The sequence below is a fragment of the Microtus pennsylvanicus genome, chromosome 20 (assembly GCF_037038515.1).
Source record: "Microtus pennsylvanicus isolate mMicPen1 chromosome 20, mMicPen1.hap1, whole genome shotgun sequence".
Taxonomy (NCBI): Eukaryota; Metazoa; Chordata; class Mammalia; order Rodentia; family Cricetidae; genus Microtus; species Microtus pennsylvanicus.
In genome coordinates this window covers 10,081,052-10,100,756 of record NC_134598.1, presented here as the reverse complement: position 1 = coordinate 10,100,756, position 19,705 = coordinate 10,081,052, and the positions used below count along the sequence as shown (strand labels likewise).

At 47.6% G+C, this 19,705-nt stretch overlaps 1 protein-coding gene across 11 annotated transcripts in view; it reads right to left on the bottom strand.

Annotated features, from left to right (window-relative positions):
• Positions 1-19,705, bottom strand: part of Baz2a (bromodomain adjacent to zinc finger domain 2A) — a 40,467-nt gene extending 20,762 nt beyond the window's left edge. For 2 of the 11 annotated variants that reach the window (XM_075954540.1, XM_075954539.1), the window contains exons 1-3: positions 19,523-19,705; positions 14,667-14,751; positions 1,056-1,193 (exon numbers count right to left, since the gene is read on the bottom strand). In XM_075954540.1, coding sequence (XP_075810655.1) covers positions 1,056-1,191 — 136 coding nt within the window. In that variant the 5' untranslated portion in view covers positions 1,192-1,193; positions 14,667-14,751; positions 19,523-19,705. Of the gene's footprint in view, positions 1-1,055; positions 1,194-5,466; positions 5,555-14,063; positions 14,271-14,666; positions 14,752-16,255; positions 16,291-18,363; positions 18,454-19,522 lie in introns of those variants that run through there. The other 9 variants (XM_075954531.1, XM_075954538.1, XM_075954529.1 and 6 more) reach the window with 7 other exon arrangements.

Genomic DNA, 19,705 nt, shown 5'->3' with positions numbered 1-19,705 from the left:
GAATTTGCAGTCACCACAGTGACAAAATTCCAGCTCAGAAGGCTGGGTTTAGCCCCTCCCCATAGCCCCAGGAGGGTAATATGGAGTAGGTAAAAATCTTTGCATGACCAGTGCTGCAAAATACAGCTCTGAAAATAGCCATCTTTGAGTTTGCATCAGACAACAATTATCGGGACCAAGATACTAAAGAAACTTCAAGCAGGTGTCTGTGTATGGGGGGATACTACAGCAGGTGGGTGGGTATGTATGTGTGGGAAAGTCCAATGAAATAACAGGGCTTGCATTCATCTGCAAGTGCCCTATATACGAAAGAAGAGAAAGTAAGTACAAGTCAGAATTTTTCTACTGCAAGGAAGGAAAAAGCACATGAAATTCTACTTCTATGAAAATTTAGAAAGGAATCCGAGAGAAGACTGAAGCAGGACTGCCACCATGGTGTTCAAGGTCATCCTTGGCTAGAGCAAGTCACTACCCCAGAAGAAAACAGGAAAAGGAAATCACCTCCACAGCAGCACTTCCAGAGAATGAAAAGCTTTCTAAGGAAGCACTGCGCCCCTCACCTTCTGTGCATAGCACTTCTACGGCAGGCCTTCCCTGCTGCACAAGTTAGAGTGTATTTATCATAACCTTCGCCCACCTCCCTCACCCCTAGTCCAAACCAATTTCCCAATCCTTAAGACAGCTCCCAGAGAGCTTTACGTGCCACAGGTTCACCTCCTCATTATTAACAACAGCAGCTACCTCCTTCTCTGTTCCCAGTAGCCAGGGAACAGGACTGACAAAGAGCAGGCTAAGATGAAAAAGCTTCTATGTTTTTTCTAATCTTCTAGAAATCCAAAGTCAAGACAAAAAAAGCAGCTTCCATAAGCCCCTATAACTTGTTCTCAGAAGTCTGATTTCTCCCTAGCAATTAGTAAGTTCTACGGATTTATTTCCTCTGTCACTACCTGCCAGGAAACAGTTGTTGTGGGGTAGCTAGCCAAAAGTAGATCTCAATCTCTGATCTAAAGAAATGATGCCATTCCCTCCCCAGGTCTTAAGGCCTCCACACTCACTTTTCCCTTGCTGGGGGAAGTTCATGGGAGACCCGTTAGTGTAGAGGCCCTCCCCTGATGAAGGAGAGGGTTTCAGTCCTGAGGCAGCTGGTGCAGGGGGAAGGCCAGTAAAGTTAAAATGGTCGTTCGCTTCCATTTCTGCAAGAGAGAGAAAAGAAAAAAATACTCATGGTTAAGTGAAGTTATATCATCGAGGAAGTGCCCCTTGCCATCCCTTTACTAGCCCTTCAATTTGGGGGTGCTGTGAGAAGGTGCATGTGGAAAAGGAGAAGAAAATACGGCCTTAACGGGGTCAAAGACCCAACTGTTAAGTCAAACACAGTACCACACCTATAAACTCAGCACACAGCAAACTGGGGCAAAGGATCACAGGTTTAAGGCAAGCTTTTACACACGGTCTAAAAGCAAGTTGTTAAGATAGGCAGAGAGATAAAGTTAACTATCAGTGATAGAGAAAAATAAGTTAGTGTGAAAAAAAACAATAAGCCTGGAAGAGCCTAACCTTATATTAAGTTCTACCCGCTTAATTGCTGGCCCAGGATATAGTCTTCTTAGACATTAGCTCTTTAGTTTAACATTAGGGTTAGGATTTGTGCATTTTTTTAAGATTTAATTTTTTAATGTGTATGTATGTTTTACCTGCATGTATGTCTGCATACATATATGTGGTGCCCACAGAGGCCAGAAGAGTGGATTGATCCCCTGGGACCAGAGTTAGCAGACACTGTTGGCTGCCATATGAGCACTAAGAGTGATGCCCAAGTCTTCCAGAAGAGCAGCCAATGCCTTTTAGCACTGAACCATCTCTCATGAAACAGCCCCACATGATACTCTTTATCCTTTTGTTTTCACCCTGACCATGGGTCCACAAAAGTTGTCAAAGCCATCTTTTTGGCAGAAAGCTATGGATGCAAGGTTGTTGGGGAACACTATTTTAAGGTGTGTGACTTTTGTTTATCTCTGTAAAGGTGTGACTCTTTGCCTGTCTAATAAAGAGCTGATGGCCAACTGTGAGGCAGTGGCAAAGATAGGCAGGGCTGGCAAGCAGAGAGTATAAATAGAAGGGTAAATCTGGGAGGAGAGAGAATGAGGAGCAACAAGAGAACAGGGGTGAAGACTTCAGGGACCAGCGACCCACCCACCCACCCAGCCACGGAGTAAGAGTGAAAATAAGATACACAGAAGAAAAGAAAAAAAAATCCCAGAGGTAAAGATAAACAGGATAATTTAAGAAAAGCTGGCTAGAAACAAGCCAAGCTAAGGTCAGGCATTTATAACTAAGAATAAGCTGTGTGAATTTATTTGGGAGCCAGGTGGTAGGCCCCTCAAAAAGCCAAAGAGGAAGAACAAAACAACACCAAGCTGGGCAGTGGTGGCCTTTAATCCTAGCACTTTGAAGGCAGAGGCAGGCAGACCTCTGAGTTAGAGGCTAGTCTGGACTACAAGAGTTAGTTTCAGGACAGGCCCCAAGGCTACAGAGAAACCCTGACTCAAGGGAAAAAAACAAAAACACACAACACACAGTGTTAGCAAGAAATGTATACTTGATGTATATCCTGTTTCATTACTATTCTGTTTTGACAGAATCTCTTTATGTAGTCCACGTAGGCCTTGTACTCTGAATCCTTCTCCCTGAGACTTCCAAGTACTGGGATAACAGTGTCCATTGTTTTCCATCTATAGCCCCAGACATAAAAACACTGTAACAGCCCGGGTAGTGATGGTGCGCACCTTTAATTCTTGCACTCGGGAGGCAGAGGCAGGAAGATTTTGGTGAGTTCGAGGCCAGCCTGGTCTACAGAGCGAGTTCCAGGACAGGCTCCAAAGTTCCAAAAAACCCTGTCTTGAAAAACAAAAACAGGGGCTGGAGAGATGGCTCAGAGGTTAAGAGCACTGACTGCTCTTCCAGAGGTCCTGAGTTCAATTCCCAGCAACCACATGGTGGCTCACAGCCATCTGTAATGAGATCTGGTGCCCTCTTCTGGCATTGCAAGCATACATGGAAGGAATGTTGTATACATAATAAATAAGTCTTAAAAAAAAGAAAAACAAACAAACAAAAAACCTCTAATGTAATATAATGGTTTGAAATATATGCATTAGCTGGGTGTTGGTGGCCCACGCCTTTAATCTCAGCACTTGGGAGGCAGAGACAGGCAGATCTTAGTGAGTTCAGGACCAATGTGGTCTACAAAGTGAGCTCCAGGACAGCTAGAACTGTTACACAGAGAAACAAAACAAATGAAAAAGAAATACGTACATTACACATATGTGAAATTATAAAGTTTACTGGCTCACTGAGGAACAGTATGGCTAAAGGCCTCAATATCTATTGAATATAACATGATATATTACTAGAAATAGTGAGAAATGAAGGCCTTGATCAAAATAAACTTAACTCTGATTGAGAGCATCCAGGAGGAACAAAAGCAGAAACAAAAATTATTGGAAAAGTCTGATCTGCTATTTGCGATGTACTAGTGATTATTAACCTAATATGTGAGACTCTTATTTTTATACAAAAAAAGAAAAGTTCTTGGATTATGTTAACAGCTTCTGGAGGGCATAATAATTCAAAATGAAAGCTTTCTTTTTTTTCCTATTTTTGTTGAGACATCACACAAGCGAAGTTAAAATGGTCACAGCCTTGGCTGGCGTCAACTCAGAGACCTGCCTATCTCTACTTCTAAAGTGCTAGGATTAAAAGCATTGGCCACCACACCAAGGAGTCAGAAAGCTATCTTTATTAAGTTCCTAAACTGAGGAAATAACCAACGTAGGTAATATTTTAATTATATTTTTTAAAGGATAAATAAGTTGGTTATGAAAACATGATCACTGGTCAACATATACCTGCTGTCACGTGCCTACAAAGCCCTGTATTCAAAAGGCTACAGCAAGCAGATCAAGGTTCAAGGACAGACTGAACTACACAGTAAAATCCTATTTCAAAGCAAGCAATCATGGTTTATGAATATGCTATATACTGAAAATCAGACACCACTCGGTATATGTGTCAACAGTCTACACACATACACACTAGCTGTTGCATGTTTGCAGGCACGGGCCACGGCATATATGCAGGGGTTAGAGGATAATTTGGGGAAATCAGGTCTCCTGTGGGTCCCAGAGACTTAATTCAGTCCTCAGGTCTGGCAGCAGGAAACTTTACCTAAAACATCTCCTCAACCTCCACAACATAATTTCTTTTTAAGATTTATTTATTTATTATGTATACAACATTTCTTCCGTGTATGCTTGCATGCCAGAAAAGGGCACCAGATCTCATTACAGATGGCTGTGAGCCACCATGTGGTTGCTGGGAATTGAACTCAGGACCTCTGGAAGAGCAGTCAGTGCTCTTAACCTCTGAGCCATCTCTCCAGACTATCCACAACATAATTTTGAATATAAAATATAAATCCCATGTAGCAAACAGCATGATAATTCTAGAATTTTATAGTTCAGATATCATGATTGTCACAGTCAATTTTAACTAAAAGAAATAAAAATAAAAGCAATTTATGTTCTACTTAAGAGAGCAGTGAGGTAGGGGAGAGTTAATTAGGTTTTGCTTGCTTGCTTTTTTGTTCTTTAATTTTTTTCAAGACAGAGTTTCTCTGTGTTGCCCTGGTTGTTCTGGAACTCTATAGACCAGGTTGGTCTAGAACTCAAGAGATCCACCTGCTTCTGACTCCCAAGTGCTGGAATTAAAGGCGTGAGTCACTACAGCTAAACTGTTTTTTTGAGACAATCTTCCAGGTAGTCTTGAGTGGCAACAACTCACAGCAACTCTCCTGCCTCAATTTTCTGAGTACTGAGATTACAGGCATATGTCACCAAGCTCAACTCAGGAGAAGTTTTTAGTATTAGTTTATCTTTCTTATAGAATGTCCCAGGTTCGTTCTAAAATTACAGTAAGGGCTAGCAAATAGCTCAGCAGGTAGAGGTGCATGCAAGCCAAGCCTGATGAACAGAGAAACAACTCTCAGACTGTTCTCTCCTCTATACGCCTGCTGTGACACCTATCCACCAGCAGGCACAAGTGCAGACATGAACACACACGCATATACACACGTTAACATAAGTCGTGATCACGTCTCACTTTTGGCTAAGATCAAGTGTAAATTAAGTAGCAGACTTCAATCTGCTACACATCCATGAAAAATCCAATCAACAGAGAATAGACTGCAGTCTTCCAGATCTTCCCCATCATAGGGAAAGCCCATTCTTTAGAACACAAGTCCAAAAAACAAGCATCGTAAGATTAATAATCCTGACTAAAACACACAAAAAATAAAACTAACTCCTTGTTTTTAGGTTGGGTTTCTCCTTAAGCTTCCACAGAACAAAGAACATGCAGGGGTTCACTTTGGAAATTCTGGGAAGAAGCCAGAGGAAGCAATCCCACCTGATCTGCACTGTCCTCTCTCCTGCAATTTAGGCAGTCACACTCCGCCTGGCACGAAGTAACACATCTTTCTTCCTGTGTCCTCTTGATTATACCCTCAAAAATGGGTCACAGTTCATTTTTTTGTTTTTGTTGTTGAATCTACAAGGAAACTCTGAGGAAACAGCACATCCTACTTCATAAATGGCATACTGTTAACGGTAAGTGGACAACGCAAAGAAATCAGAGATGTTAACGGAACAAAAGCTATTTGAGTCTATGTCCATACCTGCCCCAGCTGAAGGGTCACAGGAACCACAGCTATTTCATTCATTCCTAGACATGTTATGAGATCGGCATAAGAAATCAGGCTCAAATCTCAATTCTACTGCTTCCTAGCACCTTTGCCTTGGACAAATTTCTTGCTGAGCCTTCATTTAGAAAAATTTCATTATGAGCTTCTACGGTTTGAGGGTTAAGCAAGAATGAATAAATACACACACACACCCTTGTATTAAATGATAGGTTTTGGTGGGCAGCAGGAGGACATGCCATTAATCCTCAGGAGACAGAGGCAGGTGGAACTATGTGAGTTAAGAGGTCAACCTGGTCTACAGAGTAAGTTCCAGGACAGACTCCAAAGCTACACAAAGAAACCCAATCTCTAACAACCCCCCAGATCCCCCAAAAGTTAGGTGCTTTGTTTGTTTGAAATAGGACCTAGCTATGTAGAGTCACGTGGCCAGGGATTCTGAAATCCCCCGCCTCAAACCCCCAAGAGATGGGATTAAAGGAATGTCCATAATGCCCAGCCATGTTAGCTTTCCTTTCTTCTTATTTTTTAAAGATTTATTATTATGAATAGTGTTCTGCATGCATGTATGCCTGCACACCAGAACACGTTATAGTGATCTTTAAATTGCATATCTAAAAAACTCCTCCCCCTGCCTAAGTCATCTTCTCCCATTAGAGTTCCAAATGGCAAAGACATATTGAAGGATGCTTCTTATCTGGCCTATTCAACAAACTTCTCCGGGAACTCTGATCCAGACAAACTATAACATGTTCTGTCCAAGGTTCAGTCTCTTTCAAAAATGTCCTTTCTTTAACACCCATTTCAAACCAGAATTCCAAGCGAGGGAGAGGGAAGGCGATGAAATTTTATACTAAGGTAGGAAGGCGCTACTCAAAGAAAATCGCAATGTCCAGACACCTGGATGTTAAGTTCCACCAATACGTTTCCAGGATTTAATTTAATACTAAGTAGAGAATAGAACCAAATGAAGCATTTTTTTTTTTTGGTGAAGCATTTGTTAAATACATGTGGCTTAGGGTTTTTGTTATTGCCATGATGAACTTAGTGCAAGCTTGTTTCTGTTTTCAGAGACTTAAATTTAGTTTTTCACTTTTTTTTTCCTGAGGTTAAGAATGGTTTTGAACCACTGTTTTAGGTGCTGGGAATGGAACCCAGGTCTTCTACATGTGAGTGCAGGTGCCTCAAGAGGCCAAGAGGTGTTGGATCCATCCCCTGGAGCCAGAGTTGCAGGTTGCTGTGAGCAGTCTGAGGTGGGTGCTAGAAACTGAACTCGGGTCCTCTACAAGAGCAGCATGCATGCAATCTCCCCAGTCCCTTCTCCCTTTTTTTTTAAAAAAATTAGTTTTTTAAAATAGGGTCTCACTATGTAGCCTTGGCTAGAGTGGAATTCACTATGACTAGCCTCAAAGATCTGCATTTAATCTGCTAGGATTAAAGGCATGCACCACCATATCCGGCCCCCATTTTTTTTAATGTATGTATATGTTTATGTGTGTCCATATACATGTGGATCAGATGACAACTTCAGAAACACCACCCATCTCCTTTGGGTCCCTTAATGGCCTGAAGTATATCAATCAGGCTAACTAGTCAGCCAGCGAGCCCTAGGAATCTTCCAGTTTCTGCCTCTCTAGTACTAGGATTACAATCATGCAACACCAAGCCTGCCTGACATTTTTACTTGGTTTCTAGGGATCAATCTCAAGTCCTCAGCCAGGCATGGTAGACGAGGTTTTCCATCCCATTACACAGTCAAAGCAGTCTATGAATTGAAGGTCAGTCTGTTCTATGTTTCATGGAGTTCCAAGCCAGCCAGGGTTACACAGTGAGATTTTGTATATATATATAAAATTCCTAGAGAGGAAAGGCCCCAATCTCTTGACTTCTTTCCTATAGTGCTGTGGTACAGACTAACTCCAGTCTAGTGCACACTAGGCAAGCTATACCATCCTTAGCAGACTTTTGACTAGCTATCCCTTGCAAAAATAAGGCAAAGGAATAGAGAAGTACTGACAATATTAAAAAGTCAATAAACAGTTGGGTTGTGGTGGCTCACTTGGGAGGCTGAGGCAAGCCGATCTCTGTGAGTTCGAGGCCAGCGTGTTCTACAAGAGCTAGTTCCAGGACAGGCTCCAAAGCTACAGAGAAACCCTGTCTGGGGGGGGGAATCAATAAACTTAGTTCTAAATTTAATGTTAGACTTACACACTCCAAGAACAAGAGTAGTTCTTAAAATAAGAGTCTTTAAAATAAGACTGAGGCTGTTAGCTCCATTGGTAGAGTAACTGCCTAGCATGCACAAAGCCCTGGAATCCTATTCCTAATACCCAGACTGGCATGGGTGTACGTACCTATCATCTCAGCACTCAGTGAGTAGAGGCAAGAAATTCAAAAGTTCAAGGTCATCTGTGGATATATTCTAAACCAGTAAGAACATTTTTTATATGAACTAAATATCATATTGTAACCTGGTTTTCTGCCATAGTTCTTACTTCATTGTCAAGAAACAGTTTCATGTAGTTTCCTAGTACAATATACTTCCCTACCATATACCAAGTCCTGCATCACAAGATAACGTGATGGAGAGGAGGTTGGAGAGATGGCTTAGCAGTTAAGAGTGCTGTTTCACTTGTAGAAGGCTCAAGTTCAGTTCCCAGGATCTGTGCAGTTCCCAACCACCTGTAACTCTATTTCCCAAGGACCCAGTGCCTTCTGGCCTCCACAGGCACCCGTACCCATGTGCACATACCCACAAACATGTTAAAAATGAAATAAATCTTTTCTAGAAAAGAATCTTGAGGTGCTGGAGATATCACTCAGAAGCTAAAGAGCCCCTGCTTCTCTTCTAGAGGACTCAGGTTAATTTCAAGCACCCATGTAGCACCTCACAAACATCAGCAATTACAGTTCCGGGGAGCCAGGCACGAATATAGCACACACACAAAAGTGCAATCAATACATGCACATAGATTTTTAAAAAATGATCTTGATCCCCAGGATTCAAGAAAAGAAAAATACATCTGGAATTGGATCTGGTGGTGTATCCTGTAATCTTAGCCAAATACAGAGGAATAAAGTGGAAGGATCCCAAATTCAAGCACTGCCTTTTGGGCTAAAGGAGTTCAAAGCCAGCCAGAGCTGGGTGTAGTGGTGAACATGCCTTCAATCCCAGCACTCAACCAGAGCAGAGGCACGTGGAGCTCTGTGAGTTGGAAGTCAGTCTGGTGAGAGCCTGCGTCAGAAAAACAAAACAAAACAAAACACTTTGCAGGGCTATCACCCCAGGCCAAGACACAATACTCTTAGTGAGCGTGGGCCGGATCTCTTGACTTCCCCTTTCCCACAGAGCTGAAGACTGAACTCAAGGCCTTGTACACCTGAGGCAAGCTATATCATCCTTAACGGAGGCAGGGGCAAACTGATCTCTGAGTTCAAGGCTACTCTGGTCTACATTGAGATATTCCGGACAATCAGGGCAATACAGAGAGGCCCTGTTTCACTAATAAAATAAAATAAAAGCAAAGCTGGCCTGAGCTATATGAGATCCTATTGCAAAATTAAGAAAAAAGGGGAAAGAAAAAGGAAAAACCCAGAAAATCCCTCTATGTTCTAAAATAAAACTCACATTCCTGTCTCTTTACACACAACACACAAGATCAAACCCTCCATCAATTAGTAACTTTTACATTACTCTATAGTAGGCTAGAACAGCTTGGCTTAATTTCTTCAAATGTGAAAAAAAATCATCAGGAAGACAGACAGGCACACCTGATTCCACAATGCTGAGGTTTCCAAATGAACCTCTCGGAATCTTCTAGACTTCTGAGAAGGTGAGGTCAGTCCATCTAATTCTCTTCACATTACCTGTTTTTCTTTTTAGAAAGAGACTTACAAAATAGATAGAACACAGGCTGGGTGGTGGTGGTGCAAACCTTTTAAACCCAGCGCAGCGCTCAGGGAACAGAGGCAGACGGTTCTTTGAGTCTGAGGCCAGCCTGGTCTGTATAATTCCCAAGACAGTCAGGGCTACCTTGTCTCTGAAAAACAAAAAACGAGCCGGGTGGTGGTGGTGCAGGCCTTTACACCCAGCACTCGGGGAGGTACAGGCCTTGAACTCACTGAGTTCAAGGCCAACTCTGGTCAGCAAAGCTAGTTCCAGGAGAGAAACCCTGTCTCAAAAAACCAAAACAAAGAAACAAACTAGAAGCCTGTGGGACAGGGTGGTGGTACACGCCTTTAATCCCAGTACTGAGGTAGAGGTGGTCAGAACATTCTGAGTTCAAGGCCAATCAATGATATACCAGAGTTCTTAAAAGTCCAAAACTAGCCAAGCAGTGGTGGCACACGCCTTCAATCCCAGCACTTGGGAAGCAGAGGAAGTGGATCTCTGAGTTTGAGACCAGCCTGGTCTGCGGTGTCAGTTCCAGGATGGGCTAGGGCTACACACTAACACCTTGTCTTCAAAAACCAAAAATCAAAGGGGGGAAAAAAGAAAAAAGAAAACCCAAGGGCTGGAGAGATGGCTCAGTGGTTAAGAGCATTGCCTGCTCTTCCAAAGGTCCTAAGTTCAATTCCCAGCAACCACATGGTGGCTCACAACCATCTGTAATGAGGTCTGGTGCCCTCTTCTGGCCTGCAGGCATACAAGCAGACAGAATACTGTATAAATAAATAATAAATAAATAAAAAAAGAAAAAAGAAGCAAGCAAAAAAGGCGTCTTAGGCATATAGCCCGATGTTTCTAAAGGTCTGGTTTTCACACACACACACACACACACACACACACACACACACACACACACCCTCCCTCCCCCAGTAAACAAAAACAAAAAGAGAGGTAAGAAGGGAATGAGCAGAAAACTACTCCCTCACCCCCTGTCAAGAAAAAAAGTGACCAGTGAATATTAAGAAATCTACTTCTCTGCAGATTTCTCACCAAATGTGAAGGTATATACTATCACCATTCCAGCACTTGGCAAAGGGCAGTCTTAGGTTACATAGGGAGACCCATCTTACAAAAAAGAGAAAAGAAAGGGAGGAGAGTGAATTTACTTCAGATAGGAAAATGAATCTGTTTTACAAGAAGGTCACCAGAGTTTTAACTATGAAGTAACTTTGAGTTGGGGTGGAAGGGTGGCTTTGGACCTTATGGTTCAAGAGTCCTCTTACTACTAACTCTTTGTTTTTCCAGGCAGGGTTTCTCTGTGTAGCCCTGGAACTCACCAGGCTGGCCTCAAACTCAGAGATCCACCTGCCTCTGCAAGTGCTGGGATTAAAGATGTACGCCATGACGACCTGGCGTTACTACTAAACTCTTATTTCCAGGCCTCTTTCCTCTTTTTACCCCAACAAGGAAAACCAATTTACTACTCAGCCAGATCCCAATTTAAGTAAGTAAGTAAGGCTGAAAACAGGAGAAGTTAAAAATCAATGTGGTGGAGCTGGTGAGGAGGCTCAGTGGTTAAAGTATTTGCTACCAAACCCCACAGCCCACATGGTAGGTAGCTGTCTTCTGATCTGCACCCACACCTGTGGCAAACACAACTACACCAAATAAAACTAAAATGGTAATTAAGTATAGATGCCTGAGACCTTGAGTTAAATCCCCCAGCACACAAGACAGCTGGTATCATCTAGATGCCTGATGCCACCCAGATCAACAGACAAGTCAAAGGGACCCACCAGTCAGAGACAACAGACACCACACTTGTTTTCATCAGTACCCAGATTATCAGCACCTAGGGAAAACAATGAGGACACCACTTCACAAAAATCACATAGGCCTGCTCCTATCTTAGAGCTTTAATCTATGGATTTATATGCAACTGGCAAGTTTCTGATTAAAAAAAAACATGATTTCAATGACAGGTGCGTGTAGTTTTCAGGGCAATTCAAATGATCTCAAATGATCTTATTTCAATTCTGAAGATTTAAACTCTTGTTTCTAACGAAACCCAAATGGCAACAAAATGGGATTTAGCCAGACATGGGGCACACACCGAATTCCAGCATTTGGGAGAGAGAGGCAGTCACATCTCTGTAAATTCTAATTACAGATGAGACTAATGAGACACTGTCTTATGGTTGTGGTGGGGGTGGTATGGTGAGGGTGAAAAAGAAACTCAAACAAACAAAAAACCCCCAAAATGGTTAAGCCCAACACTTGAAAGGCAGAAAAGGCAGAAGGATTATTGCAAGTTCAAAGCCATCTTAAATTTCAAATAGTCCTAAGCCAGCCTGACCCTGGCACAAAAAAATAAGTTTCTGTGGTATAATGGTACACACTTTAATCCCAGCACTTTGGAGGCAGAGGCAGGTGGATCTGAGTTCAAAACCAGCCTGATCTGTAGAATGAGTTCTAGGACAGCCAGATGACACAGAGAAACCCTGTCTTGAAAAACAAAACAAGAAACAAAATAAAAAATACATTATTTTAAGCCAGGTATGATGGCACAGGCCTTTACTCCCAGTACTTAGGAAGCAGGGGCAGGCGGACCTCTGTGAGTCTGAGGCCAGCCTGGTCTACAGCGCTAGTTCCAGGACAGAGGGACAGAGAGACAGAGAAAGAACTCTGGCGATGGCTCAGCAATTAAGAGGACACAAGTTCAGGTCCTAGCACTAACAAGACAGCTCAACCATCTTGTAACCCCAGTTCCAGGGGGTCCAAAGCTCTCTTCAGTCTCTATGGGCGCCAGGCACACTCGTGATGCACAAATACGTATACGCAGGCAAAATACCCATACACATAAAGTAGAACAATTAAAAACAAAGTCTTTTTTAAGGGAAAAGAAAATGTGGGCACAGGAACAACTCTACACAAGAGGAAAAAAATTCCCACAAGAAATGTTTTTTAACAGCCTAAAGAGCTAAATCATGATAGCAAATTCCCCTATTAGTTCTGTAGAAGGTAAAACTTCCAGGAACCCAAGTCAACGAAGAGATTTCCCTGCAGGACTAGGCTAGACACGTCACTAAGGAACAGGCTTACAGCTCTCATGTATAATCAGTCCCCATCCCTATATACAAATCATAAAACATACACCTTCCTCATGTCCTCCCTTCCAAGTGCCCTTCTTTTCACAAGAAAGCTCTGCAATAAAGACGCTGTCACACCTAAAAACACTACACCAATCAAGAAGACACTTTCATTCCACAAAGATCCCAATCTGGTAAGAACTCAGTTTGATTCCCTATGACCTCTAGCTTGGAGCGGGGAAGCGGGGGGGGGGGGGGGGGTGCCCAGAAGAGACAGACAAGTCTGCAAAGGAGTATCAAGATCAGTGGGTCAACTACAGTTGACTCCTGGCTGACAAACGGATGTTACCGGGTAAAGAGCCGAACGAAAGGTCTCTCCGGCCACACGTTTGCAAGATTCAAGTTTACCCACAAGCCCTCAGAAAATGAAACCAAATCAGATTAAAATGGACATTTCAAAACAACAAGAGACGCAGCATCGAACGCACAGCTGCCATTTCCCGGCCACTTCCTGCGGGAGGCTGGGGGAGGGGCAGTTTGTGTACAGATGGAGGTGGTGGACGCCATCCCCACCACCACCACTCCCCCGAAGGATACCAATCCCTCACTCCAAGAAGCTCCACAAAGGATGCCTGCCTGCTATCGGCACTGACTTCTACACGTCGGGAACGCGGGGGGGGGGGGAGGGAGGACGATGAGAGAGCATCGTTTCCGCACGGAAACGGGGGATCCCCTTCACAGAGGATTTCCTTGGAAAGGAATGCCTCTTTATTCTTCCCCGCAGTTCTCCTCCCGACTCAAGCGCAGACGCCTAGTGTGAGTCCTCTCTACCTCCGTCTCCAGAGCAGAGGACTCTCCCGGGGCTCAAGGGCCCCGAGCCTTGCAAGCCGGCACTCGCCCCAGCCAGTCCCTCTCCAGGGTCACAGGCGAAACCAGAGCGCTCCCGGGGAGTCACCCTGCGACCCCTGGAAACCCCTTCCGCAGCGCACTCACCACCGCCAAAACCCCCGCTCCACACGAACCTCCAGTTTAAGGCACCCAGGGAACCCCCGGATCCAGCCCTGCACGCGGGCAACCCCCGCCGCCGCCCCAGGAGGTGGAGCCCCTCCCGGGCCCCGCCAGCCAGCAGCTCCGCCGCCGCCACTCCCGCCCCCGGCCGGGGTGCCCCACAGCCTCACCAGCCCCCTGGGCAGGCAGACCCAGCGTCGGGCGGCGCTCCGGCGGGGAGGGAGGCCCGGTCCGCTCCCGAGCTCCAGCTGCCTGAGGGACGCCCCGAGGAGCGCTGCGCTCCCGGCCCTCAGGCCCCGGGGCCACACACCCTACCAACCTGAGGCGACCGCGTCCAGCCGAGCTTGGGGCTCGCTTCTCCCCGGGGGACAGGCGGTTCACATGGCCACGCTCCGGGCGCCAGGAGGGGAGGAGACGCCCGCGGGGAGAGGGGAACAGGGTACGGGGTCCGGGAGGGGGCAGGGGGTCGCGGTTCAACCGCGGGGCCCGAGCGGAGCCAACATGGCCGGCGGGGGAGGAGTGAGTCGGAGCCGGAGGGGGCGGGGAAGCTGCGGCCGACGGACCGCCCACCGAGGCCGCGGCCACAGGGTCCTAGTGCCCGGCTCCCTCCTTTTCAGACCCAGATCTGGGTCCTAGCGCCGCTCTGAGGCCCTCACCCCAGGTCCCCGCTTCACCCGCATCTCCAGCCTTGCTATGCCCAGGTCAGACTGAAAGGCGAGCCCCATCCCAGGGTTAGTCTAAACGACTAGAGCACATTTCTAGGACCAAAGGCAGATGAGGCTTTTCTAACTGTAAGGGAATACCTGGAGGATCATTTCGGGGCTGTTTATATCTTCAGCAGGGTGGCGAAAAAGTGGAAATTGATAGTTAGGGAGAGATTGACACCAGGTGAAGGGATGAAGGGAAGCAGAAGTCCACTCACCTATGTTCTGTAGGATCAACCTTGTCCTGCCTGGATCACCACTTTCCTGGTGACATCTGCAGGGCCTTGGACGTCGGAGAGATTCCTGCACATGAGGAAAGGAGACTCGGCTCTGAGTCTAGCCAAATGTGGCCAGAAGTAGAAAATGAACAGCAAACCAACCAACAAATAACATGTCCTAGTGTTTACTCTTCCCATACCTCTTCTAACAACGTTGCTGAAAGTAAAATTTAGCAAGGAATTCGAGTTTGGCTTTCACCTAAATGTGTATTTCCGGGAACCACGATGGGAAATAGCGTCGTATGATGTCAGTTTATTGATTTTTTTTTCAAGACAGGGTTTCTTAGTACAGCCCTGGCCGTCCCGGAACTTGGCGCTTAGACCAGGCTGGCCTTGGACTCACAGAGATCCGCCTGCCTCTGCCTCGCGGAGTGCTGGGATTAAAGGTGTGCACCACCACCAACCAGGCTTATTGATTTTTTTTTAAAGTCACACTCATCATTTGCCAGTTGAGGAAATCAAGAGCTGCGGAAATGCACTGACTTGCTCAAGGTCATACATTCGCTACTACACAACCAGAAAAGAACCTTCGTCCCCTTCCCTTACAAGTCAAGCCTTTTCTGGCTCCGTGATTTCCATTCAGGTCAATGAAATGCCGTTCTAGGATACAAACAATTGCCTAAACTATGCAAAGCAAAGGCTGAATACCTAGGAAAACGCACAGAGAAAGGATACTGAAATCCTGGGCGAGCCGGGCGATGGTGGGGCACGCCTTTAATCCCAGCACTCGGGAGGCAGAGGCAGGCGGATCTCTGTGAGTTCAAGACCAGCCTGGTCTACAGAGCTAGTTCCAGGACAGGCTCTAAAGCCACAGAGAAACCTTGTCTCGAAAAACCAAAAAAAAAAAAAAAATCCTGGGCGGTTGGGTGGTGTCACCAAATACCCTTTCCTCTTGGGGGATGCTAAGCGATTGGGAAGTTGGGTGTGGATAGAAGATGGTAGCTCCAGATCCAGCAGTCTAAACTGGATTTCCCCACTTCAGAGGGAGGATTCTGAGCGTGGGAAACATATCCCACCCATCTTTCCAAGTTCAGCTCAGAAAGCATTAAGATCTTAGAAAAGTTGCCAACAATGTGTGCCAGCAGAGGTTAGGGCTTCCTCTCCCCAGCCGAGGTGAGGAAATTATGGAGGGAAGGAGAAGACAGGCAGAAACAAAATCCTCTCTTTCCCGTCCAAATGGGTTCATAAAGTCGGCCATGGTGGCCCACGCCTGTAATTTCTACACACTAAAGAGGCAGAGATGGGAGGACCGCCATGAGCTCAAGGCCAGCTTGGTCTACATATCGAGTTCCAGGCTAGCCGGGACAACACGGTGAAACTTTGTCTGGAAAAACCAAAAGGATATAGGTCACCTGGGGGATAAACTTCACGCCTCCGACAGTCCACTAACCTCAAGACCTGCTAGAGGCTATGCTCAAAGCCGGGAATCTGTCCTTCTGGAGAAAGGAGAAGTGAACTTTCGCTAAGGAATGCTAGCCCCAAAATTAAAAACAAAATAAAAATAAAAAATGTTACGTTGGAACTGGCACCTGTGGGCAGGAGGGGGAGGAGGCAGGTGCACAGGAAAAAGCTGGTATCCTTTTTTCCTCCTCTTCCTTTTCCAGCGGGGACTCTTCCTACCTCACCACCGGGCTAACCAGTCCGAGACGGGGCCGGCAGGGGAGGAGCCTGCGCCAGTCAGACGTCCGTGACCACGCCCCTTCGCTTCACCACCACACACCCACACACACCCACTGCTGGCTCCGGAAGAGCCGGTTGCTCCTGTGCCCCACTGTCCCCACCCCTTCCGAGCCCCAGGCCTTGTCTCCTGGGCAACCTCTAGGCCCTAACCCAGCCCTGAGCCGGGAAAGAAAGGTGTGTGCCAGAAGACCACCTGCGATCAGAAGAGAAAAGCAGGGGACAGAAGGGCTGACAGCGATCACCTTCAACCCCGAATAAAATCCTCCTTTATCCCATCTAATCTGGGATCTCCCCTGCTCTCTGAAGGATATGGGTGGACTGGGAATATGCCCCAAAGCTAAGTGTTTACTTCGTGCCCGACGCCAGGACCTGCAGCCCCTGTGACACCCCCCCCCCCCGCCAAATTTGGACAACAGAGGGCAGGCTGACCCCATATGTCCCCAAACATTTCTCAATCCCATAAAATGGTTGTCCACCAAGCCTCGCCTTGGATACTAACAAAAGGAGCCAACCGTCATTTCATCAGCAACTTGTGAGAAGAGTGGGGGATAGATAGGCTGAACCTCCTCGGAGGATGAGAACTGAAAGGGGGGGGTGAACACCTGCTCCTCCTCTGCCACACTCTCCTTGTTCCTGCTGAACCTCTCTAACTCTGGGTCAGCTGCCACCGTGCCAGCCACGGTGGAGGCAGATGGTTGGGGCTAGGAGAGCCTTGATGGTGTAACAGCCTAGTTCTCTTCCCTTTCCCCTTCCAGACACTCCTAGCGCCGAATCCAAGCACCACAGGCTCACCCCACCACACACACACACACACACACACACACACACACACACACACACACACACACACACACACCTCCCAGCACCCTGGGTCGTGACTCAGAATAGTAGAAGGAATCCTGACGCCCAGGCCTATCACTCTAGAGGCAGAGGCTCCAGAGAAGGAGCTAGGGGCTCAGCTGGACTTGGCCGAAGGGGTATTCCCTATTGAAGCTGGGGTAATTATAAAGACCGCCCACACGCTGACCGAAGCGACGGCTCTCCCATTGGTCCCCTTCGCCATTCAGGTTCAGGCAAGACAATCGCAAAGTTATTTTGGGAAGGCTAGTCTCTCATAATACATCAGAAGGAACATAAAGGAATATAAGCCCTCCCCTTCTCCAAGGGGGCCTGCGCCCCTCAGTTTTAGCCTTATTTCCAAATTTCCCAACGGACAGCTCCACGGTGGAAATGTAAGACGGCGACAGTTTTTTTTTCCTGGAGAAATGTGAAATAGAGAAGATCGGGTTTCCTCAGCCTTACCCGGCACCCCAAATCCCTTAGAGACTCAGCCTCAGTCTATTCTGCCGCAACAGCCGCTAAGGCCGGGTATCACAAGGTTCCCGCAGCGCGGCTGCCCCCAGCACCCGACTAGGGGAGGGGCCAACCCCAAGCCGGGCGGAGGGCCCTTCCCACCTGCATCACGGGGCGGTGCTCGGGTTCGACCCCAAACTCCCGGGCATAAGCTTTAGGTGGGACTTAAATGAACTTGAAGGGTGAGCGAAGCGAGGCGAACGGAGCCCGTAGTGTGCCTTGTCTCTCCCGCCCCCTTACGACGAGGAGTTGTTGGGGTGGCGGTTATTCCCCCTCCCATTGGGGTTAGGATGGCGTGGGAAAGCGCTAGTTCCAGAGAAGGGGAGGCGAAACCTAGACCGCGGGAGATCTTCCTGGCGAGGAAGGCGCGGGGGAGGGGGAGCTCCTGGGCCGGAACAGGGGTTCCCGGGAGAGGATGGCGGAGAGGCGTGAGAAGCATCCCGGTCACAGAGGACAGGGGAGGAATGGGTGAGGAGACGGTGCGGGGGAGAAGACGAAGGGCAGCCGGCGCAGGGAAGGTCAGACCCTGGATCCCACGGGAGGAGGCGGCTGCGGGGACGCCCTGCCCGGGACTCCGGGCCTGGAGGTGGATGCCGGGCCTCACCTGAAGCAGGGCCGGGCCGGACGGCGGCGGCGGCGCAGGTGGCGGAGCCGGGCGGCGGCGCCTCCTCCCCCAGTCCGAGACCGGCGGCGGTGGAGGGGGGGGAGGTGGCGCTTAAAGGGGCAGGAGCTACCCGGGTGAGGACGAGCGCTCAGGGACGGCTGTCGCGAAGGATCCGCTGGGGGAGGGGAAAGCGGGTGGCGTCTCCTAGGGGCCAGAACCAGAAAGGATCCCAGATGCAGGAGAAGACAAACTTTGACGACGTAGTTGGTGATGGCGGTGGGTCAGAACTGGAGTACTTGAAGATCTCTCTTTCTGCGGACACTCTCGGGGCGCCAGCAAAGACTTATTCACAAAGGACGCTGGGAAGACGGTGGGAACCACAAAGATTCAAGGAGGCCTAGGGGAGCAGCGGAGGGAACTCAAGGCCGAGCGTGTCAGGGTCACGCACAGCGCCCTGCTAGGCAAACATGCTTCTTCCGGGCCCGATCCGTACTACAGCTGTGGAGACTCTGGAATCAGGAAGCCACAAAGGCAGAAACCCTCCCTGTCCTGTCTGTCAACCCTCTGGGTATTGTAGAGGCCGTCCACAACGGCGGAGTGAGGCTGTGCAGGACTGTGAGAATCGGCTTTATTCATAGCTCAGTTTGGCCCCAGCCACCACCACCACCACCACCACCCTTGCAGCAACCTCTGGGGCAACAGGAAGCAGCTGCTCAGTGCAGCCCCAACCTGGTGGTGGGTTAGAATGGGGAGGAGGAAAGACTGGAGTTTAAAGGCTTGAGAGAAACAAGGGGTAGGGGAAGCTTCTCTAATAGGACTAAGACTGGACTTAGTAGTGAATACGGTAAAATACTACCTGAATCTCAGCAGCTTAATGGGGGGGTGTGGGGGAATAGGGAGACAGAGGACAGTGGGGGCGCTTCATGGGGAAGGAAGAAAGCCCTAACAAGATACAGCCCCAGGCTCTTCCTTAGAGCGGAGTTTGCCAATGCTAGGGTCTCATGTCCAGAAGCTCATTAGCCCTGTGTCCCCCCGACGGTCCATTTCCTCTCCTTCACCCCCCAAAAGAGCAAAGGTTAGGCCCCACCCCTGCTGAGTCAGCCGGGGAGGGATCTAGGCATCCCTTCAGGCCTTTCCCAGGGGCGGCTATCATACTTACCCATGTCAGGCTGGCAGGACTCCAGATTAGGACCCAGCTTCTCACTGTCCTTGGGTCTCGCTTCAGTCGAAGGCTGGCGTTAGGTTCTCCCCAACTGTGAGCTGGGAACTCGAAAAAAATAAAAAGAAGCCAATGTATGCTTCCTGCGAACCACACAGGCTGAACTGCTGTAGGGTGATGTCC